This window comes from Hemiscyllium ocellatum, chromosome 6, assembly GCF_020745735.1.
Source record: "Hemiscyllium ocellatum isolate sHemOce1 chromosome 6, sHemOce1.pat.X.cur, whole genome shotgun sequence".
Lineage (NCBI taxonomy): Eukaryota > Metazoa > Chordata > Chondrichthyes > Orectolobiformes > Hemiscylliidae > Hemiscyllium > Hemiscyllium ocellatum.
In genome coordinates, this window is record NC_083406.1 from 49824447 (window position 1) to 49848911 (window position 24465).

The 24465-nt window shown below is 43.1% G+C and overlaps 1 protein-coding gene across 1 annotated transcript in view; it reads left to right on the top strand.

Annotated features, from left to right (window-relative positions):
• The window catches only part of cep295 (centrosomal protein 295), a 188566-nt gene that overhangs the window by 10923 nt on the left and 153178 nt on the right, over window positions 1–24465 (top strand). The window contains exons 5-9 of the mRNA XM_060826944.1: window positions 5160–5253; window positions 7695–7808; window positions 11817–11957; window positions 15553–15736; window positions 18919–19095. Coding sequence (XP_060682927.1) covers window positions 5160–5253; window positions 7695–7808; window positions 11817–11957; window positions 15553–15736; window positions 18919–19095 — 710 coding nt within the window. The remainder of the gene's footprint in view (window positions 1–5159; window positions 5254–7694; window positions 7809–11816; window positions 11958–15552; window positions 15737–18918; window positions 19096–24465) is intronic.

The following is a 24465-nucleotide window of genomic DNA, read 5'->3' on the forward strand; positions in this document are numbered from 1 at the left end:
TATCAACATTGATGAAGCATTTTGGTGAAAGATTAGAGTGAGAAACAAATACTGAATAAAAGTGTGCACAGAAAGCCTCGAAGATGCTAAATGTATTAAATTATACGTGTTGCTGCCATGGGGGATATTGGGTTGAATGCAATTCATCAGCCTTTTATTTTTAAATACGGGGACAGCAATAGATGTTCAAAGATTTAACTTACAGTTAACTTGCATTTTGAGCAGCACATTTTTCCAACAAGACTGTGTGCTTTTTCTGTGAAATATTTTCCTCGAGGCACTTCAGGTCACTACCACCCATTCATGGGCAAGCTTGTTACATGTCCTACCTACCTACTGGTTGATTAAATTCCCAACTTATACCCAGTCTATATTGCAGAATAATGAAGCTAGATGCTACTTGGGAACACATTTGTCTTTGTGACCACTGCTGTTCCGTCCTCGAAGCATGCTGCACAGTGGTTTTGATGGAAAAATTGCTTACCAGTACAGTACTTTACAAAATTACCAAAAGACACCAAGGTCAAAGCTCTTTATGTTGTACTCATCATGGCAAACATGTAAGAAAACAACTTTAGAAAGGAAGTAAAAACTGAAAGAACTGCAGATGCTGTTTTAAATCAGGAGTTGCTGGCAGCATCTGTTAAGAGAAATCAAAGTTGATATTTTGGGTCTGGTGATCCTTCCCCCTGAACTGATGGTATCTAGGAAAATGTTGGTTTATGTACAGACGATGGGGAGGAGGTAAGGAGTAAACTATAGGTAGGGATAGAGCGCAAAGAGAGATTAGTTGAACAGACAAAGGAATCCATAACATACCTGGCTGGGAGAATGAATAGCTGTTAATGGATGCTGTTAGTTAACAATAGGTATTTTGTAATGGCAGACTGTGATTAATAAAACCTGGTGGTTGGGTTGTGGGCTAAGAAATGGGCAAAGACGATTTGAGTTCAATGATGACTCCATATCAAGTACAAAAATTGAGTTAAGAGGGCTGCAGGGTTCCAAAGCGAAAAATGAGATGTTGTTTTTCCAGCTTGCATTAAGCTTCGCTGAAGCACTGCAACAAACCTGAGACAGATATTGCCTTGGGAACAGCGTGCTATGATGAAGTGGCAGGCAACTGTAAGCTCCGTGTCATTTTTGTGGGCAGAACGTAGGTGTCAGTTTATACATAAGGTGCTGATTAGTTGGCATGGTAATACAGCAGAATCTGTTAACTGTCAATCTTACCTGGTTTATAAACTCTTCCACCAGGTAGGTGGACTGGCTAAGGTGTTGCAATGGGGAATGCAACATGGATCGGCAAACTCAATGTTTTTCTTCCTTTTTTTTAAAAGGAAAAGATGAAAAGAATTGGGAAGTTCCTTCTTGTCTACAAAGGCTTCAGTGTGAATCAATGTAATTTCCCGTTTGTACAAAGTAACCTTCCCATGAACCTGACTGTCAGACAAGCAAACGCGAAATATTTTAGATGGTGGAAATCTGCAGTTAATAAAAGCGCTGGGGAGACTGAGCAAGTCTGCCAGCATTGTTGTGGGGAAAATCACCCATCCTCTGAGTCAGAGTCAGGGTTCAATGACAGAGTTGATTGTGTACAAGGAAATACCAGAGCTCTGGGGGGAGAGAGACACACCAACAGCACAGTGGTCAGCTACAAGTCTTCTCTCCACCTGGAGCACGTCAAGATACTTTTATATATTTTGTTATATAATAGGTCAGTGTAACATTGTTTGTTGTAAACCATTGCAGAATTGTTGATAGTTTTGGTGTGGTCATTGTCAGTTTCAGCGCAGACATTGCCAATTTCAACATCTGAGCTTCCTAAGAAGGACGATTACTACAGCCGTGGCCAATAGCTCTTTGTATTGAGTCCAAATCAGACAGTTAGCATTTCTATCAAAGGTGTTGGCTGCACCCAGACACTTTGGTGGGCAGCGTATGCTGTTCCATGTGTATTCTCTTCACCATCCACCTTTAAACTAATCAACTAGGTTGTGAGTGCATTATGCTGGCATGTAGGTGGCCCCAGGCAGTATCTGTTTGCTTTGCCGTTGCTCTCCATATTGTGTTCTGGTGGCCATCTTGTGTGTCAAGTGGCCAACTTTATGTCCGTGTGCTTAGTGTCACCCTGCCCTGTGCCATCTCCCACTTCAGTATCCCGGAGAAAGAAACTGTGTTCATGTTCTGAGTCTGATATATTTTCTTCTGAAGAGATGCTCCATGAAAAACAGTCCCAGCATTCAGCTTCTCCCTATAACCCAAATCCTCCCACCCTGGCAACATCCTTGTAAAGCTTTCTGAACCTTTTCAAGTTTCACAACATCCTTTCGACAGGAAGGGGACCAGAATTGCATGCAATATTCCGAAAGTGGCTTAATCCATGTCCTGTACAACCACAACGTGACCTACCAACTCCTATACTCTATACTCTGACCAATAATGGAAAGCATACCAAATACTGTCTTAACTATCCGGTGGGTGGAACGCTGACACAGTGGTTAGCACTGCTGCCTCACAGCGCCAGAGACCCGGGTTCATTTCCCGCCTCAGGCGACTGCACATTCTCCCCGTGTCTGCGTGGGTTTTCTCCAGGTGCTCCGGTTTCCTCCCACAGTCCAAAAATGTGCAGGTTAGGTGAATTGGCCACGCTAAATTGCCCTTCGTGTTAGGTAAATGTAAGGGAATGGGTCTGGGTGGGTGTGCTTCGGCGGGTCGGTGTGGACTTGTTGGGCTGAAGGGCCTGTTTCCACATTGTAGGTAATCTAATCTATCCTATCTACCTGCAACTTTTTTTTTCAAGGAATTATGAACCTGTACTCCAAGGTCTCTATTCAGCAACACTTCCCAGGACCTTACTGTTAAGTGTATTAGTCTTGCTCTGATTTGCTGTTCCAAAATGCAGACCTTCGCATTTATCTAAATTAAACTCCATCTGCCACTCCTCAGCCCATTGGTCCATCTGATCAAAATTCCATTGTACTGAGGTAACCTTCTTCGCTGTCCACTACACCTCCAATTTTGGTGTAATCTGCAAACTTACAAGTATACTTACTATGTTGACATCCACAATATTTATATAAACAACGAAAAGTACTGTTGCTAAGTTTGTGGATGACACACAACTGGATGTGAAGGCACATAGTGAGGGTGTGATAAAGACTTTACAGAGGGCTATAGACAAGCTGGGTGAGCGGAGAAAAACTTGGAAGATGGAATATAATGTGACACTTACTTTCATGTGAAGTGGACATCACTGGCTAGGCCAGCATTTGTTTCCAGGTAAGGGTCAACCACATTTACTGTGGGTCTGGTGTCACGCATAATAAACCAGATTAAAAACAAGAGATTTCTTGTCCAGTGATAATACCATCACACCTCTGCTTTTGTGCATGTCAGAAGAAAGAATAGTGGAGCACAATATTATCTAAATAGGTGAACATTGCAGAAAGCTACATAACAGAGGAATTTGGGAGTACATGTCCTTGAATCTCAACTAGAACCAAAATTCAATGGTTAATTTGGAATAAAGATAGGAAGTCTTGTTCAAACTACACAAGACACAAGCCAGGCCACCACCAACAACCAAGTACTTTTGTCTGTTTCTCTAAGCTGGGTCATTTAAATACATTCGAGTCTGAGAGAGACTACATTCCTAATCAGTTAAGATATGTATGGTCATGGGGTTGAGGGTAGGGATTACTGGACAATAGAAAATGAAATTGATCAGCTATGATCTCATTTGGCTAGACTTGATGAGGTGAAAGATTGAGAATGAAGTCTTGTGGTCTTACCCCTATGCTGCCTCCTATCCCATATGCTTTAATTTTGTTAACCAACCTCTTAGAGAGAGAACCGTCAGAGATGTACAGCATGGAAACAGAGTCTTCGGTCCATGCCATCCAGATATCCCAACGCAATCTAGTCCCACCTACCACGGCCCATATCCCTCCAAACCTTTCCTATTTATATACCCATCCAAATGCCTCTTAAATGTTGCAGTTGTACCAGCCATTACCACTTCCTCTGGCAGATCATTCCATGTACCACACTCTGTGTGGAAAAAAGTTGCCCTGTAGGTCTCTTTTATATCTTTCCCCTCTTCCCCCTAAACCTATGCCATCTAGTTCTGGACTCACTGACCCCAGGGAAAAGACTTTGCCTATTTACCCTATCCATGCCCCTCAGAATTTTGTAAACCTCTAAGGTCACCCCCTCAGCCTCCGACACTCCAGGGAAAACAGCCCCAGCCTGTTCAGCTTCTCCCTATAGCTCAAATCCTCCAACCCTGGTGACATCTTTGTCAATCTTTTCTGAACCCTTTCAAGTTTCACAACATCTTTCCGATAGGAAGGAGATCAGAATTTCACGTAATATTCCAACCGTGGCCTAACCAGTGTCCTGTACACCTGCAACATGACCTTCCAACTCCTGTTATCTATACACTGACCAATAAAGGCAAGCATACCAAACGCCGCCTTCACTATCCTATCTACCTGCGACTCTACTTTCAAGGAGCAATGAACCTGCACGCCAAGGTCTCTTTGTTCAGCAACACTTCCTAGGATCTTACCATTAAATGTATAAGTCCTGCTAAGATTTGGTTTCCCAAAATGCATGAAAAGCTTCTGAAAACTCAAGAATACTGCATCCACTAACGCACTTATATTAGCAACATTCTAAACTCCAGCTTTGTTAAATGCTATATTTGCCATTCTGCAGTTCATATGACCCAACAGATCATTACCCAAATGCCAATTTCATCTCTACATTTTATTATCAACTCTAAATTCTGTTACTATGGTGGGGGAGGTGTCCGTTAAATTTCCTGGAAGGCTGACTTGTAATGCAGAGTATCTCCAGCAGTGCAGGTTGCATTCATGTACTGGCTGAGGCCACTTTGAATGTCCCACCTTCTTGATCTTGTTCTTGCCAAGGCGTAGATGACCCTCTGTTAAACCGCCTCTAGTAATTTATTTCAGACAGCACCTCTATAAGAATTTACCTTTCCCAGTGATAAATCAAAGTCAAATTTTTTAGATTAAAAAAAAACTGTTATGACTTAGCAGCAAATTTTAAACATTAAGCATTATTCTGCTGCCATCACATCTTTCTAATTGCATATTTTGCAAGGTTTAATATTTTTCCATACCATGCAGGTATATCAAAACACGCAAAAGGGCCCTACTCATTGAGAAGAAAAGAGCATTAAAGATTGCACAACTTCCACCACCTCCACCAAACCCACTAGCTGTAAGTACTTTTTTTTTAAAAAAAAACAATATCGCCTTGTTTTAGTTTGGATTTGCATTCTTATTTGATGTTACTTCTCCTGTCCATTGGATGCACAAAATTCAGAGAATTACAATTATCAGAGGAATAAAAACTAATCTAACAGGGAGGCAATCTGGAACAGAAGGTCGGCTTTAGGGCAAGGAGTAGCTGATCAGAGACGAAGACCAATTTACTTCTCTCCAGAGGATCATGAATCTGTGGAATTCACTGCCCTGAGTCCAGTGGATGATGGGACATTGAGTAAATTTAAGGAGCTGTAAGATTGATTTTTTTTAAGTTAGTAATGGGTTGAAGGGTTATGGGGAGCATGCAGGAAAGTTGAGTTTGCGATCTCAGTAAAGATTGTGTCAAATGATGGTGCAGCTCCTGCCATTGTCTGCTCCTGCTCCTTGAGTTCTTTTTGAAGAAAGCTCTCCAGGTACTTTCTGTATGCCAGGCCAGTTATTTTCCCTTTGTATATACTTAGATGCATTTGCAATCTACTTTTTTATATTTTGCACCAGTTTTATTTCCTGATTTGGTCTTTTTAGTAAATTTTTGATCTTTGAAAGTTTTCCCAATCTTCCAGTTTGTCACTGGCCATTGCAATGTGGTATGCCTTAATTTCTCTATTTCTACTACCTTCGCTTAGCCAGGGACCTCTGTTCTCTCTCCCCACCCCGGGCAGCTTAGCCATATGCAGTGTCATGGGCTTGGCTCTTGTTGCACTTAGTGATTAGTGTCATAAAGATGTATAGCATGGAAACAGACCCTTTGGTCCAACTCATCCATGCTGACCCTTTGGTCCAACTCATCCATTTAGTCCCATTTGCCAGCATTTGGCCCATATGTCTCTAAATCCTTCCTTCCTATTCATATACCCATCCAGATGTCTTTTAAATGTTGTAATTGTATTAATCTCTATCGCGTCCTCTGGTAACTTACTCCTTATATGCTTCTTGCTCTGTGTGGAAAATGTTGACCTTTAGGACCCTTTTAAATGTTTCCCCTCTTACCTTTCAACCTATCATGGTAGTTTTGGAGTCTGCTATCATAGGGAAAATATGTCTATTTACCCTATCCATGCCCCTCATGACTTTTTAAACCTGTGTAAGTTCACCCCTCAGTCTCTGACATTCCATTCTATTCAGTCTCTCCCTATAGCTCAAACTCTTCAACCCTGCTAACGTCCTTTTAATCTTTACAACTTTGAGCTCTGAGCTTGTCTATTCGCACGAAGTATCCCTTACCCTCCATGGTACAAACTGGGCATTCTGCTTAGTCAAGCTTCCTTGCTATACCATAAGGTAATCTTTGGACTAGATACTGTAAATTGGAAAATACAGCAGAGAAAGTAGAGTTAATTCCTCTGACTCATTCGTTATCTCCACCTACCAAAGGGTGAGTGTATGACTCTATTCTGAAAGTGGAAAAGTTTTTGTTTTAAGTAAAGCAAAGAGACCCCTGTTTCTCCTTGCCAAACTGCCAGCAGTCTTTGCTCAGTCATACTGCGATTTATGATTTAAACCTTGAGTTAGCTGATCTTCATTTATAGAAGAGAGTTAAAATCAGTTTCCTTCATGAACTAACATGCCTATTTTGTTTACGTTCCTGAAGATGGTCAAATAAACAACCAAGTTCTTTAGATGCTGATGTCAACTTGTCATGCAATAGTGTTTTAAGATTTAAGTAATTCTTGACCCTCTTCCTTTTTATCTTCAATGTCACGTGATTATAGTTTTGCACTCTTTCCACTCAAATTACCCAACATTCTACCAGTTGCTGAAATGCTTTGATTGTTGCCCCAAAAGGGTAGGCATAGTTTGCTCTCTTTTGTAAAGCAAGGCAATAATTTATTCAGCTAGGAAACTGAGAAGTTAGTTAATGTTAAAGTTTGTTTATTTGTCCTTGGAATTCGCTCAAATGAAATGAGAATGAACTATGAAGTTGCAAGGAACGCTGCCATCTTCATACAAACTTGATTTATGCATAATGACAGAGTCAAGTCATAAGTATTTAATTTTTTAAAATGTGAGAGGACTGAGTGGGAGAACTAGAGAGATTTGTGATAAGGAAGATGACCAACCAAAGCCGATAAGTTGTTCAGTTTGAGGATTAAGATTGCACAGTATTTTAAAAATATCCTTGATGTTGGTTTTATTACTGTTGCATTTTGTCCCAAACTTTGGCTTGTTTGAACTGAACCTAAAAAATATTTGCACTGGAAATATGGATGTTTCTTTGAACTTGGTCAGAAGATTATTTGTTAATGGTAGCTAATATTGCTGTTGTTAAAGGTGGTGCAAAGCAAACTCATTTTATGTAAAATTAATTTGTATAATATGCATGTTTCTGAAGAAATCTAATTCCAATAATGTCATAAATTTTTTCTGGAAACCACTTTTTCTTTTAAATGATAGGACCTTGAAGTCCAAAAATATCCAGCAGTGAAAATGTATGACATTGACAGCTTCTCTGAGACACGCTACCATCTGCCTGAACCTTTTGTGGACAGAGAAAGTGACACACCACAGGTATTTGAAAACAAATAAATAGCTTATTAATTATGTAGATAAGAGACTAACCCATGCTGGTGTTTCTTCACTTGAGCATTCTCTCATCATTCCTCATTTAAATCTATAACTACATCTCTATATATCCTCTTCTCTTTGAAATGCTTACTCAATCTCCTCTTAAAAGTTACGTATAGAATTTCCTGAACCACTCCATGGTAAGTTATCACTGCAGTTTCTTATTGGAGTTTCTTTTGGATTTCTTCTTTGATTCCTAGATAACAACTAGATTAGATTTAATGATTTCCTCGTTTTGCTTTACCCATTTTGAAAACATTTCCTGTGTCCATGCTATCAAAATCTCGCCCTAATTTACAATTTGCTTTGGTCATCCCTAAGTTTTCTCGTTGCACAAGAGAAGAAATATTGCATGCTGCTCCTTTCCAGATGAATGCAACTGCTGTATTTCCTGATATCATCCTTTTGAAACTTTTTTGTATCATTTTCAATGTTTTCATTCCTTATTAATACAGTAAACATTTATTAACTGGCATCCTATGGAAGTAAGTGTGTGTCAGTTATTAAAATGTTCTGGTTGATCAAGAGGTCTATGTAATCAGTGTAAAAATGCCCACAAAGTAATAGAAGTGTAATGCAGGAGGTATACACATCACTGGTTTACAGCAAAAGTAACTTTAAAATAATAACTTAAATAGAACCTACCGGCAGAGACCTTTCTCACTCCCACCCTCAATTGACTACTGAGGCTATGCCTAGTGGTATTTATTGTGATGCTATTAATCCAGAGCTTTGGGTATTGTTCCAAGGACCTGGATTCGAAACCTGCAAAAGCAGGTGGGGGAAGTTAGATTCAGTAAAAGTCATCTGGTATTTAAAAAATTAATGATAACCTCCACCACTTCCTCTGGCAGCTCATTCCATACACTCACTAGACTCTGCGTGAAAATGTTGCCCCTTGGGTCCCTTCTAAATCTTTTCCCCTCTATCTTAAACCTATACCCTCTAGTTTTGGATTCTGCTTTCATGGGGAGAATACTTAGGGTGAATAGACAATCATGATTTTATGAACTCACCGTTCAGCCTCCAAAACTCTAGAGAAATAGCTGCAGCACACTGTGTTGCTCAAACCCTCCAACCCTGGTAATATCCTTTAGATCCCATCTGAGCCCTCTCAAGTTTATCCTTCCTATAGTAGGGAGACCAGAATTGTACACAATATTCCAAAAGTGGCCTAACCAATGTTCTGTGCAGCTGCAGCATGACTTCCCAACTCCTATACTGAATGCACTGACCAATGAAGGCAAGAATGCCAAACACTACCTTCAGAATCCTGTCTACCTGCTACTCTAAATTCAAGGAACCGTGAACCTGCACTCAGGTGTCTCTTTGTTCAGCAACACTCCCCAGGACCTTACCATTAAGTGTATAGGTCCTGCTCTGATTTGCCTTTCCAAAATGTAGTACTTCACATTTATCTAAATTAAACTCCATCTTCCACTCCTTGCCCCATTGGCCCATCTGATCAGGATTCTGTTGTACTCTGAGGTAACCTTCATCATAGAATCCCTTCAGTATTGAAACTGCCATTTGGCCCTACAAGTCCACACCGACATTACAAAGAGTATCCCACCCAGACCATTTTCCCTTATCCTATTACTCTACATTTCCCCTGACTAATGCACCTAACCTAAACATCCCTGAACACTATTGGCACTCTAGCATGGCTAATTCACCTAACCTGCACGTCTTGGGATTGTGAGAGGAGACCAGAGCTTCCAGAGGAAACCCACGCATACAGAGAGAATCTGCAAACCACACACACAGTCACCTGAGGCTAGAATCGAGCCTAGATCCCTTTACTGTTTTTGTTTTGGTGTTTGGTCTTCTGTGTATTAAGCCACCAAGAATTACTGCTTATTGACTATGATCCCCAATGCATGACTGTCCTGAACAGCCTAAACTCTATTAATGTGTGAAAAGCCCATGATCAATCTAAAATCACCCAGGTGTTGTGGATTGATGTTTTTCTTTTGTTTTTGTTTTTTTAATTGTTTTCTTTTAAAAACACTTTGCCCATATGACTTCCAACTATGTTTTCTTTGTTTCTTGCCTTGTCAATGCCATAAAAGCAACCACAACTGTGACTTCATTGTTTTTTTTACTCATTCCTTGCTGAAAGTATTTAGTAAATGAATGCATTCAAATAAGTTGTATGTAAGCATATAACTTTAATTCCTCACATTGGGTCCAACTCAATGAAAAACAATGCTACAATTTTGCATCCATGTCAAACATTGTTCATTTTGCTTCCCTGAATTTTTATTCTTAAAATCAACTTTTTTTTTTCCACACATTTGACTGACTTTTCTTTTCCCTTGAATATAGACAACCCACCTTACTCCTTTTTCCTTTTTATTTCTAAGTAGATGTTCTACAATGTCTGTTTGATCTGATTGTCTGTCCATAGCCATATTTTAGTGAACCTTATTCTGAGAAGCGAGATCACATGTAGTAATACCTGCAGATTGCTTTTCATTTTGGCCATTGTTCCCCACCCATGTTAAGTCTTCTTTTAATTGCAGTTTATCTCTCCATTTAGTTCTAATCGTTTTTTTCACTCGTGTTTTAGAAAAGTTTATTCTTTGGATATTTGAGGCATCTTTTAGTTTTAATCTTGTTTAGACTTCAGTCACCTTGAAGATCCCTTCACCCTGGTTATCCCACCCAGTCTCTTTCCCCTCCTCTACATCCCCATCCCAAAAAAAAGGCATGAGTTGTAGTAAGTCAGTAACCACCACTTCTTTATATAAATCTTTTTCTGCTGGTTGATAGACCTGACAAAAACAATTGATTCATTTTGGACTAGTGACAGTTATCATTGACAAACCTACGCCCGCTTCTGTTTTCTGTTTCTATCTGGCCTTTTGACCATGCTGCGCTGGTATTACATCATGGCTGATCATCAAACTGAATAACCTGTTTCTGCTTTTCATATGTCCTTTTGATCCTTGTAACCCCGAATGATCTATCTAATTCCTTCCTGAAATCGTACAATGTAGTAGCCTTGACCGCTTTTTGTGATGTTCAATTCCACAAGCTCACCATCCTCTGGAAAAATTTCTCTTCCTCTCAGTCCACGTGATTGGAGCTGGGGGATAAAAAGCTGTGACATCCTCTTTCCAACCCAAGAAGCTGTCTGTTCTTGAAGTCAAAACTCTGTCTAAACCTGAAGAAAACCAATTTTTTTTTTGTGCAGTGATGGCTGTGAGCTGTGACTTTTGAATTGGTAAATCGGTGACATTTTCCAAGTGAATCAGTTACCTTTTTTTTTAACAAACCAATGGAAGCATCCAGGAAAAGACATCAAACCATCAAGGGGTCTGGTAGCCAAAAAAGATCACCCCAGCATTGGAATTGGGATGCTGAGATGACTGAACTATTCTTCAGTTTTTCTAAATCTGACAGTAACGTTTTTTTGGTGTGTACATATGTAAGGAGGACTTGAGGGGGTTACACGTTTTGTTGTTACATGCCAATCATATGTTTACTTGTAGCATTTGTGCCATTATTAGTAATATATAATAGTTCTTGGCTAGTACAGAAGCCTGGTCCATTCTATCTCTTAACTTTGGATTGAAAACCAGGTCGATTAGATAACTGCTCTTTTAAATAAAAACCTTGACATTTGGTATGACCGTGAGAATAGTTCTTGCCTTACTGCCTTCTACAACAATTGGTTGTAGCAATTCTAGTCTTTTGTAGAAGCTATTTTATTTGGCAGTAATCCAAACAAACTTTGGGATTTCTAAGTGTCTCTTTCTATTGAACTATAATGGGTGATATTTCTAAGTTTCTGACCCACCTTTTTAATATATACTGGATTAAACAACCTGAATAGGTTAGGTGAAGTAGCTTATTACGAGATATTCTGACGTCTGGTTGGTCTTGGAATATATTCACAACCTTTACTTCACACTTTTTACTGTTGTTTAAATTCCCTTTCAACAGATTAGTGCCCAACAGACTGCTCAAGAGGAAGCAAAGCACTTGGAGGATTTGCAACAAGAAGCTGAGATGGAGAGGCTGGAGCAGTTGGAGAAAGCTAGATTGCGAGGCAGCTACGCTCTCCAGTTAGTTCATTTAATACAGGTACTCCAACTACTTTCCATGAATTCAGTAAGTGTTCAAAGAATGGATAATACAACCCATTACTAATCTTTGAATCAGATTGGGGAATTGCTATTTTGGCATAGACTGGTTGGACTGAAGGGTCTGTTTCCATGCTGTGCATCTCTATGACTCTCTACTGTCTAATCTGTGTTTGCTTGATTGAAAGAGGAGAAACAAATAGCAGGAAAGTAGGTGAAAGAGCATGGTAACGTTTGTAAGTTTGGCCAGATATTTTGGCGTTTAGCGTTGGTTAATATGTGATCTCTTATCAGGCTAAAATTCATGATGGGTACAGTTCTGTTTGGGTGTTGATTTGTCTGATTATGGCACTAACACACCCATTAGAAATTGTTATGCACAAGACTCTACAGTTGGGAACTAGTTGGAGGGGGTGTTGTGCTTAATTGACTGTTGTGATGGTGTGTGAAGGAGGCTGTTTGGAGGTACATGTGTGGGGACAAGCTGTGTAGTTCTTGGGAGGAAGTTGGGGTGACCACAGTGCAGATGATCATTGTATAAAGGTCTGAGGGAATTTTGTTTGTGTTGACAGATACGCAGGCTGAGTGTGTTGGTCAAGCATTTGAGGGATTGGTATCTGACCCCCTGTCATTGGATATGCTGAGCAGAGTGGATTGAGTAGGTTGCTCAAGGTGGGAGAAGACCTTTTTAAATACAGCTTTGGAGAGGGGGTGGGGTGGTGGTGGGCAAGAGTCCTGGGGGTTGGTTGAGATGTTTGGAGGAATCTTGAGGGTGGCAGTTTAGTGGCATGCAAGTTGTTAGAGCAGCAGGTTGATGGGGGTTTGATTTGAGGGTGATAGGGTGTGGAAGGAAACACATGAGGGTGGGTGGGTCAAGGTGAGTGGAGCAAGGGTTTTTTTTACTGGGGCAGAGGTGATGAGGGTGCCAATTTGGTGAGGGCTCTACAAGCAAGTGAAGAAGTCAATTGGGCAGAAGTTAGTAGGTGATGATGAGAATAATAGAAATATGTTTCAGTAAAGTTTTGGTATGGCCAAGTTGGCTCATTGAATAATTAGGGGTAGGGTCAGGTGCTGTGTCTCTTCGTGGTGTGTGTTGTTGGAAGATCTTTAATGGGTGGAGAATGAGTATTTGAGGAGTCTGTTCTTTAGTTAGCCAAGAGCTGAATCTTATTTAATTCTTTTTCTTTCCTGGCAAGCTATAAGACTTGCTTCCCAATCACTTAGATTTTGAGTCACAAGTTAAAAGATGAGTTGGGGGTTGCAGATGCAGGGTAATTGCCTGGTGGAAGTTAAGTGACTCTAAAACATCTGTAGAAACCCACTGGCATATTCATTTTGTCCAACACCTGTTTCATCAAGATGTACTTGAATCTTTGTTCAATAGCTTTAGATTTGCAGTCAGCACACCTTTTTTTTTTGTTTTGGTGTGGCCTGTTGAGATTTACAATCTGAGAGTTGTCCACCTCTTGTGAAATTGATAGATATTCTGTACTAGCTATCCTGTCTGCTTATCAGATCTATACTATCAAAAATATAGTCTCACTTTCTCACAATATGCCATATGAATGTTATGACACTTCAACTGCTTGTCCAAGTACTCTATTTTAGAAAGATTGTGGCTTCCTGTCTCCACTACAACACCACTGTTAATGTTGTGGTTCTGTTCGCCGAGCTGGGAGTTTTTGTTGCAAACGTTTCGTCCCCTTTCTAGGTGACACCCTCCGTGCTTGGGAGCCTCCTGTGAAGCGCTTCTGTGATGTTTCCTCCGGCATTTATAGTGGCTTGTCTCTGTCGCTTCCGGTTGTCAGTTGCTGTCCGCTGCAGTGGCCGGTATATTGGATCCAGGTCGATGTGTTTGTTAATAGAATCAGTGGATGAGTGCCATGCCTCTAGGAATTCCCTGGCTCTTCTCTGTTTGGCTTGCCCTATAATAGTAGTGTTGTCCCAGTCGAATTCATGTTGTTTGTCATCTGCATGTGTGGTTACTAAGGATAGCTGGTCGTGTCGTTTCGTGGCTAGTTGGTGTTCATTGATGTGGGTTGTTAGCTGTCTTCCTGTTTGTCCTTTGTAGTGTTTTGTGCAGTCCTTGCATGGGATTTTGCTCATGTTGGGTATCGGGTCCTTTGTCCTGGTGAGTTGTTGTCTGAGAGTGGCTGTTGGTTTGTGTGCTGTTATGAGTCCTAGTGGTCGCAACAGTCTGGCTGTCAGTTCGGAAATGCTCCTGATGTATGGTGGTGTGGCTAGTCCTTTGGGTTGCGGCATGTCCTCGTTCCGTTGTCTGGAAGCGGCAGAGACAAGCCACTATAAATGCCAAAGGAAACGTGACAGAAGCGCTTCACAGGAGGCTCCCAAGCACTGAGGATGTCTCCTAGAAAGGGGACGAAACGTTTGCAACAAAATCCCCCAGCTCGGCGAACAGAACCACAACAACAAGCACCCGAGCTACAAATCTTCTCCCAAACTTTGAACCACTGTTAATGAAAAGGTTTTTCTTCCAATCCCCTCTAAATCTCTTCTCTTTCACTTTAAAACTAAAATTATGCTCCCTTGTTATTGACCTCTCAACTAAGGGGAACAGCTGTTTTCCATGCCCCTCATAATCTTGCATCACTCTTCTAGGATCATCCTCTACCTTCTCCACTCCAAATAAAACCAAGCTTATCCAGTCTCTCTCTCCTTAGCTGAAAAACTCCATTTCAGTGAACCTCCTCTGCACCCTCTCCAGTTCAGTGTTCCTGCTATGGCCTAGCCAAAGTCTTCTACAGATCAAAATTGACCTCCTTGCTCTTACATCAGTGCCACATTTGTTGTTACTTACTGTATAGTCTATTTCTGTCAAGAAGTATATTTCACAGCTTTGCATTTTGTTTTTTTTTAAAAGTGAGATCTCCAATTTGTAATCTCCCTTCCTTCTTTGACTTATCATTTGAATTTGTTGGAGTGAAACTTGACAAACGACCAAGTAACTGGGTACAAATAATGATGTTGATTAGTGTACACAGGGAGAGCCAATCTTGAGCACTAAAGCAGTATTCTCAAAAGCCGCGAATGTTCATCCTTTACACACGCCTTAAGCCAGATTGAAATATTGTTTAACCCAGTTGTAGTCTTGACTATTTAAAATTGCATGTCAAACTGATGTCCTGCATGAGCCATGTAAACTAATACAAGACATGTAACAGACATTGTTCTTTAGCCATTGACCTCTTGCACCTTAATGATTGAACAGTTTGGACTACCTCTTGGTCCCTTCAAACATTTCCCACATTTTTTCTGGCCTTGCTTGTGCTGTTGAGGTTTTGTTTGTTCCAATCCTTCTGTCTCTTTATATCTGCTGTTCTTTGGCTGTGCTTGCATTTTATTCTAGTTCAAAAAAAACGTCTTGTGGAAATGAGTTAATCCTTTCCAGTTCTTTTCACAAATGAAAAAAAATAGTATGTTGATTTATGGAAAAAGGCAACTGTATAGTTTGAGAAAGATTTCCCTCAATAGAAACCGTGAGATCCCTGTGCTATAAATGAATTTCTGGTGTCAGTTTTCTTTGTGCTATATAAGCCTTTGATACATGTTAAATATTTTAATACCTTTACCTCCAGGACAAAAAGAAACTGGTGAAGGAACTTGAAGAAATGCAACAAGCTGATCTGGCACGTCGAAGGCAGACTGTACCCCGGATGCCACCCCAATTGTTTGAGCCACCATATAGACTTGTGCAAGCAAAAGAGGATCAGCAGAGAGAGATGGAATTTGCTTTTGAGGATATGTACGCTGGTGATCAAAGTAAGACCAAGATTATAATGTACATTCTTTTGGTTAAAAACTTCTTTAATGTGGAAATTTTCAGAAACCCTCTTTGCTGGAATTTGACTTGCAAGATGTTGTGAAATATAGTTATGTAAAGACTACTTGCGTAGATGTTGAAATATTTCTCATAGCCACATGTTTACAGCCAGATGGAGACCATTGGGCCCTTTTGAGGTCAACAAAGATTGACTACTCTAATCCCATTTTCTAGCTGGCTCAAAGCCTTTGGGTGTTATGACAATATAAAGTAATATCGCCTAAACTTAAAAGTTTCTGACTCCACTACCTTTTGTTTTCTCAGACAGTGATCTCCTGTCTTCACCCTCTCACTGGAAAAATGCCTCTTCAACTCTCTCTTCTTTGTCTTCTACCTTTTAGCTTAAATCTATAGCCCTGGGCATTAACTCCTCAACTAATGCAAAAACAAATCCTCAACCATCATCATCTTTATCAGGTACATTCTCAATTATCACTGCTCTAAGGAAAACAATATCACCTATCCAATATTTAATCATTCTTTAGATCAATATTCCCGTTATTTTTTCCCTTCTATTCAGAGGTCAGTGTGTAGCAGCAACCTATTGAACAAAAGTGTAATGTTGCAAATGGTGTCTGTGCACTGATAGTCATTGACCCTCTGTCTGACACAGCTTATTGGGAAAATAAAATGAAGAATGGTGGTGATCTGAAATAAAAACAAATTGCTGAAGGGCTCCCTTAACCACTATGCTCTTCAGGCACCAATGGATATGCTTGCCAAAGTCACTCTGATCTTCAGTAATCTCCAGGGTCTGACCGTAGTGTAAATCCCTTGCTTTGTTAGCCCTCTGCAGCTGCATTACTTCACGTTTTCCAGATGGAATTTCATTTACCACAGCTCTGCCCACCTGACCACTCTGTGTTGCTATCTTCCTTGCAGCTTTATGGCTATCCTCTTCACTATTTACCACCCTACTGATTTTCATGTCATTCATGTGGATCTTGATTTTGGCCTCTAACAATTCAGACTTAAAAATATAATGTGTACCACAAACGATCCTGCAGAACTCGAACTTTCAGTCACGAAAACATTGTTCTATCATCACACTCTACGTTTTGTTTCTTATAACCAATTTTGGATCCAATGTACCATTTTGCCTTGGATCCCATGGTCTCTTTGTTTTCTTGACTAGTTTGCCACAACAGACCTGATCAAAATTCTTGCAAAGTCCATGTGGGTCGCATCAAATTCATTCCTCATCGACACTGCTGGTTACCTCAGCAAATATCAAGACTTGTCAATCATGACCTTTCGTTAGTAAATCTATGCTGATATAGATTGTCCCTTCCCCTTCCCCTGCAACCGCAAGAAATGCAAAACTTGCACCCATACCTCCCCCTCACTTACTTCCCTCCAAGGCCCCAAGGGATCCATATCCACCACAAATTCACCTGCACCTCCATACACATCATTTAGTGCATCCGCTGCAACCGATGTGGCCTCCTCTATATTGGGGAGACAGGCCGCCTTCTTGCAGAACGTTTCAGAGAACACCTCTGGGACACCAGGACCAACCAACCCAACCACCCCGTGGCTCGACACTTCAACTCCCCCTCCCACTCCTCCAGGGGCATGCAGGTCCTTGGATTTCTCCATCGCCGGACCATAGTAACACGATGGCTAGAGGAAGAGTGTCTCATCTTCTGCCTAGGAACCCTCCAAACACAAGGGATGAACTCTGACTTCTCCAGTTTCCTCATTTCCCCTCCCTCGACCTTGTCTCAGTCCCAATCCTCGAACTCACCACTACCTTCCTAACCTTCAATCTTCTTCCTGACTTCTCTGCCCCCCCCCCCGCCACTCCAGCCTATCACCCTTGTTCCAACTATCGCATTTCCAACACCCCACCCCAAGTCCCTCCTCCCTACCTTTTTATCTTAGTCTGCTTGGCACACGCTCCTCATTCTTGAAGAAGGGCTCATGCCCGAAACGTCGATTCTCCTGCTCCTTGGATGCTGCCTGACCTGCTGCACTTTTCCAGCAACACATTTTCAGCTCTGATCTCCAGCATCTGCAGTCCTCACTTTCTCCTCCAACGACTTGCCCACCACCGATGTCAGGCTCACCTGTCTATAGTTCCCTGGCTTGTCCTTAGAATCTATCTTAAACAAGTGGCACCATGTTAGCCAACCTCCAGTCTTCTGGCACCTCACTGATACTGATAGGGGTGACTATCAATGATACAAATATCTCAGCAAGAGACCCAGGAATCACTTCCCAAGCTTCCCACAGAGTTCGAAGGTACATCTGATCAGGTCCTGGAGCAAAAAGACCTCAGCTATTCACCCCTTCCATGCCTTTCGTGATTTTAAACCTGAGGTGAGCCCTCAGCCTCTAATGCTGTCTACCCCAGATCAAAAACAAATAGTCCCAATACACCAGCAATCTAATACTCTTACGCGTGCACCAGTCATCCAGCCACTTATTTACTCCTATTTTTCCTTCTATTCTAGCTCACGACTTGACACTGGGAGTAATCTGGAGATGGACTGTGATCTCTGGATGTTCACCCTCCACTTCCCCAAACTGCCTTGCAACCACAACATGACATTGTTGAACTTGCCCCCACACACCCATGTAGGCATATTCACCGAAGACCTTGACCATCTTCAGTGGAGTGGCCTTGGCTGTGGTTTGCCTCGACAGCCAAACTGACTCTTGCCATTTTGCAAGGCTGAGATGCTGGGATTCCCTCACTATTTCCTCTCTATATTGCAATGGAAAGGGCAGAAATTTCATCTGAAATAGTTAACTCTGCTCCATGTATTAAATTGAGGGCAGTTTTTTGGATCCTGCATGGTTACCTCTTCAATGTTTTACTTAGGTGGTGCAGCAGAGACCATGTTTCCAGTGAGGTCCAGCCTTCTTACTGTCCCCATCTTTTGTTATGCTGTCTGCTGGTCAAAGGTTATGGGAGAAGGTTGGTGCTAACTGCACAACTGTTTTATTTTTACAATTAAAATACTGCCTGTTTCAAAAGGAACAAAGTATGCCCATGTATCCGTTGAATGCTGACTGCAAGTTTTAAGTGCTGAGTTTGGTGTCGTGTTATTAATCTTCTTTGTAATCACGGCATGATTTCTTTTTATTAACCTACTACTACTGTTACCACTACCAGAAGTCAGAGGTGACTTAATATTGCGACTCGAGCATGAACCTTTACCGGCCCCAACTATTGGAGTACAAGATGAAGATTTGGACCTTTCTGTTGAGCCAGATGGATTTCAAAAGGAAGAGCAAGATGGAAGTACTACCCAGAATGACCTACCAACACTCCACTCCGGTAAAATCCAAGGTAACTGAAATATGGAAAAAACACATCTCTTCCTAACTAACCCTACCCACCCCCTCCCCACCTGACGTGACTGGATGGCGAGAACGCGGCACTCAAGCTCCAGTGGCAAGGCCAGGGCCTGGGGCCCAGTGAGGGGCACAGGCTGGACCTGGTGTTCTACCTGTCGTACCTGGCTGTGGGGCCCAGGAGCTCGGCTGGATACGGCTGCTTGTTCCTGGCTAATAACCTCTGGGCTATGAGCAGAATCATGGGATTTTAGCTCTAAGCATATGAAAATGACCATGGGGTAGCAGGAGTGGGGTGAGAATAAGCAAGCAACACCGATCATAGTATTATGATCCCAGCAGTAATCTCGTCAAATAATGGATTGCATTTTGGCTTGATAGATCATCTTTTTCTTTGAATTTAACAGGGTAGTCTTTCACTGAAATATAAGCAGGCAATGCTGGAGTTTTAGGTTTAAGAATAAAACCAGTTTATTGTTTAAAAAGAAATGAAGGTAAAATATATAAACCAACTACATACATGGAACACAAATTTAACAATTTTGAAACCCATCGTAAAATGCACTCCCAATAATCCTAACATGAAACCATTTACAATACACTCGACCTGTTTTCTTCAACATCTTTGTTGAACTGTAGCTTTAATTTCTAGTCAGATATACAGCACAGAAACAGAGCCTTCAGTCTAACTCGTCCATGCCGACCAGGTCTCCAAAATTAATCTGGTCCTATCTGTTAGCATTTCATCCATATCCCTCTAGAACTTACTATTCCTTTACCCATCCAGCTGCTTTTCTAAATGTTGAAATTGTACCAGCCTCCACTACCTCCTCTGGTAGCTTATTCCAAACAGCACCACCCTCTGCGTGTAAAAGTTCTCCCTTGGGTTCCTTTTAAATCTTTCCCTTCTCACTCTCTATACCCATGCCCTCTAGTTCTGAACTTCCCTCCCCCAGGGAAAAGATTTTGTCTGTTTATCCTACCCATGCCCCTCATGATTTTATAAGCCTCTAAGGTCACATCTCAGCCTCTGACACCCCAGGGAAAACAGTCCCAGCTTCCAACTCTCCAAGGAGAAAGTGAGGACGGCAGATGCTGGAGATCAGAGTCAAGGATGTGATGCTGGAAAAGCACAGCAGGTCAGGCAGCATCTGAGGAGCAGAAGAATCGACATTTCGGGCATAAGCCTTCCCTTCCTGATGAAGGGCTTATGCCCGAAACGTCGGTTCTCCTGCTCTTCGGATGCTGCCTGACTTCCTGTGCTTTTCCAGCATCACACTCTGAACTCAAATCCTCCAATCCTGGTGACGTTGTTGTTGTAAATTCTTTCTGAACTCTTTCAAGTTTCACAACATCTTTCCTATTGCAGGGAGACTAGAATTGCGCACGACATTTCAAAAGTGACCGAACCAATGTTGTGTACAGCCGCAATGTGACTTCCCAAACACTAGTTGAAAATTGTGATGCTGGAAAAACACAACAGGCCAGGCAGCATCCGAGGAGCAGGAGAATCTATGTTTCGGGCATAAGCCCTTCTTCAGGAATGAGGCTGGTGTGCCATGGGGCTGAGATAAAGGGTAGGGGGGAGGGAATTTGGGAGAGAGGCGCTGGGAATACGATAGGTGAAAGGAGGTGAGGGTGATAGGCTGGGGAGAGGTCGGGAAGGAGATTGCAGGTCAAGAGGGTGGTGCTGAATCCGGGGGTTGGGACTGAGATAAGGTGGGGGATTGGAAATGAGGAAGCTGTAGAAATCTACATTCGTTCCGTGTGGTTGGAGGGTTACTAGGCGGAAGATGAGGCGCTCTTCCTCCAGTTGTCGTGTGGTCTGGGTCTGGCGATGGAGGAGTCTAAGGACCTGCATGTCCCAGAGATGTTCCCTGAAACGTTCTGCAAGTAGGCAGCCTGTCTCTCCAATATAGAGGAGACCACATCGGGTGCAACGGATACAGTAAATGATGTGTGTGGATGTGCAGGTGAATTTGCGATGGATATGGAAGGATCCATTGGAGCCTTGGAGGGAGCTGAGTGGGGGGGGGGGGGGGGGGAAGTGTTGTGGGTGCAAGTTTTGCATTTCTTGCAGTTGCAGGGGAAGGTGTGGGGAGTGGAGGTTGGGTTGGAGGGGGGGTGGACCTGACGAGGGAGTCATGGAGGGAGTGGTCTTTTCGGAACGCTGATAGGGGAGGGGAGGGAAATATATCCCTGGTGGTGGGGTCTGTTTGGAGGTGGCGGAAATGACAACGGATGATATAATGTATATGGAGGTTGGACCAAAGTGGGGTTCTGTCCTGGTGACGATTGGAGGGGTGGGGCTCAGAGCGGAGTAACAGGAAGTGGAGAAGATGCGGTGGAGAACATCGCCGATCACGTCGGGGGGAAATTGCGGTCTTTGAAGGAGGCGGCCATCTGGGTTGTACGGAATTGGAACTGGTCCTCCTGGGAGCAGATATGGCGGTGATAAAGGAATTGGGAATATGGGATGGCGTTTTTACAGGGGGCAGGGTGGGAGGAGGTGTAGTCTAGATAGCTATGGGAGTCGGTCGGTTTATAGTCAATGTCCGTGTTGATTCGGTCGCCCGAGACAGAAATGGAGAGACCTAGGAAGGGGAGGGAGGAGTCTGAGACAGTCGAGGTAAATTTGAGGTCGGGTGGAAGGTGTTAGTAAAGTGGATGAACTGTTCAACCTCCTCGTGGGAGCACAAGGCAGCGGCGATACAGTCAGTCATCGATGTAGCGGAGGAAAAGGTGGGGGGTGGTGCCAGTGTATCTGCATTTTCTATGAAGAGGCAGGCATAGCTGGGGCCCATGTGGGTGCCCATGGCTACTCATTTGTTCTGGAGGAAGTGGGAGGATTGAAAAGAGAAGTTGTTCAGAGTGAGGACCAGTTCAGTTAGTGGAAGGGTACTGGGTGGTATGGTGGGAAAGGAAGAAGCGGAGGGCTTGGAGTCCTTCGTGATGGAGGATGGAGGTGTACAGGGACTGGATGTCCATGACGAAGATAAGGCTTTGGGGACTGGGGAAGCGAAAATCATGGAAGAGGTGGAGAGCATGGGTGGTGTCCCGAACGTAGGTGGGAAGTTCTTCGACTAAGGGGGAAAGGACCGTGTCGAGGTATGCAGAGATGAATTTGGTGGGGCAGGAGCAGGCTGAGACAATACGGGTGGGGCAGGAGCAGGCTGAGATAATGCGGTGGGACAGGATGTTGTTGGAGGGACAGGATGTACGTGTATTTGGAAAGACAAGGACTAATTAGGGATAGTGCTTAGGATGGCTTGTGCCTAGGAAATCATGTCTCACAAACTTGATTGGAGTTTTAAGAAGAAGTAACAAAGAGGATTGATGAGGGCAGAGCAGTGGACGTGATCTACATGAACTTCAGTAAAGTGTCAGACAAGGTTTCCGATGGGAGACTGGTTAGCCAGGTTAGACCTCGGAACACAGGGAGAACTAGCCATTTGGATACAGAACTGGCACAAAAGGTAGAAGACAGAGGGTAGTGATGGAGGGTTGTTTTTCAGACTGGAGGCCTGTGACCAGTGGAGTGCCTCAAGGATCACTGCTGGGTCCACTACTTTTCATAGTTTATATTTCTTAGTTGGATGTGAGCTTAAGAAATGGAAAGCAAATCTTAGCAGGACTTATACACTTAATGCTAAGGTCCTCAGAAGTGTTGCTGAACAAAAAGACCTTGGAGTGCAGGTTCATAGTTCTTTGAAAGTGGAGTTGCAGGTAGACAGGATAGTGAAGGTGGTGTTTGGGATGCTTTCCTTTATTGATCAGAGTATGGAGTGCAGGAGTTGGGAGGTCATGCTATGGCTGGACAGGACATTGGTTAGGCCACTGTTGGAATACATTGCGTGCAATTCTGGTCTTCTTCCAATCGGAAGGAAGGATGTTGTGAAATTTGAAAGGATTCAGAAAGGATTTACAGGGTTGAAGGATTTGAGCTATAGGGAGAGGTTGAATAGGCTGGAACTGTTTTCCCTGAAGCATCAGAGGCTGAGGGGGTGACCTTATAGGAGGTTTATAAAATCATGAGGGGCATGGATAGGGTAAATAGACAAGGTCTGTCACCTTGGCGTGGGAGAGTCTAGAACTAGAGGGCATAGGTTTAGGGTGGGGGGGGGGGAAAAGATAAGAGAACCAAGAAGCAACTTTTCAGTCAGAGGGTGTTGTATGTGTGGAATGGCTGCCCGAGGAAGTAGTGGAGGGCAGTACAATTCATCATTTAAAAGGCATCTGGATGAGTTTGGAGGAATATTGGCCAGGTGCTGGCAGGTGGGACTAGATTGGGTTGGGATATCTGGGCAGCATGGACACGTTGGACTAAGCAGTCTGCTTCCATGCTGTACATCTCTATGACTCTACAGGATAGAAGTTTAAAGCGAGAGGGTGCAAGATTTTTTAAAAACAAAGGGATCCAAGGGAGCCTGTCCCTCCAATATAGAGGAGACCACATCGGGTGCAACGGATACAGTAAATGATGTGTGTGGATGTGCAGGTGAATTTGCGATGGATATGGAAGGATCCATTGGAGCCTTGGAGGGAGCTGAGGGCGGGGGGGGGGGGGGAAGTGTTGTGGGTGCAAGTTTTTTGCATTTCTTGCAGTTGCAGGGGAAGGTGTGGGGAGTGGAAGTTGGGTTGATGGGGGGTGTGAACCTGACGAGGGAGTTGCGGAGGGAGTGGTCTCTCCGGAATGCTGATAGGGGTGGGGAGGGAAATATATCCCTGGTGGCGGGGACTGTTTGGAGGTGGCGGATATGACTGAGGATGATTAACCCCCCCCCCCCCCCCCCCCGCCCCCCCCCACCCAACCCAACCTCCACTCCCGGCACCTTCCCCTGCCACCGCAAGAAGTGCAAAACCTGCGCCCACACCTCCTCCCTCGAAGGCCCCAATGGATCCTTCCATATCCATCGCAAATTCACCTGCACCTCCCCACACACCATTTTACTGTATCCATTTCACACACATTGGGTGCAGCGGATGCAGTAAATGATCTGGGCTCCTCTACATTGTGGAGACAGGCCACCTCCTTGTGGAACGTTTCAGGGAACATATCTGCACCAACCAACCCACCATCCTGTGGCTGAACACTCTAACCTCCCCCCTCCCTCGCCACCAAGGACATGCAGGTCCTTAGCCTCCTCCATTGTCAAACCCTGACCACACAATGCCTGGAGGAAGAGCGCCTCATCTTCCACCTAGGAACCCTCCAACCAAACAAGATGAATGTAGATTTCTCCAGCTTCCTCATCTTCCCTCTTCCCCACCAACCCCCGGATTCAGCACCGCCCTCTTGACCTGCAATCTCCTTCCCGACCTCTCCTCCCCCACCCTCTCCAGCCTATCACCCTCACCTCCTTCC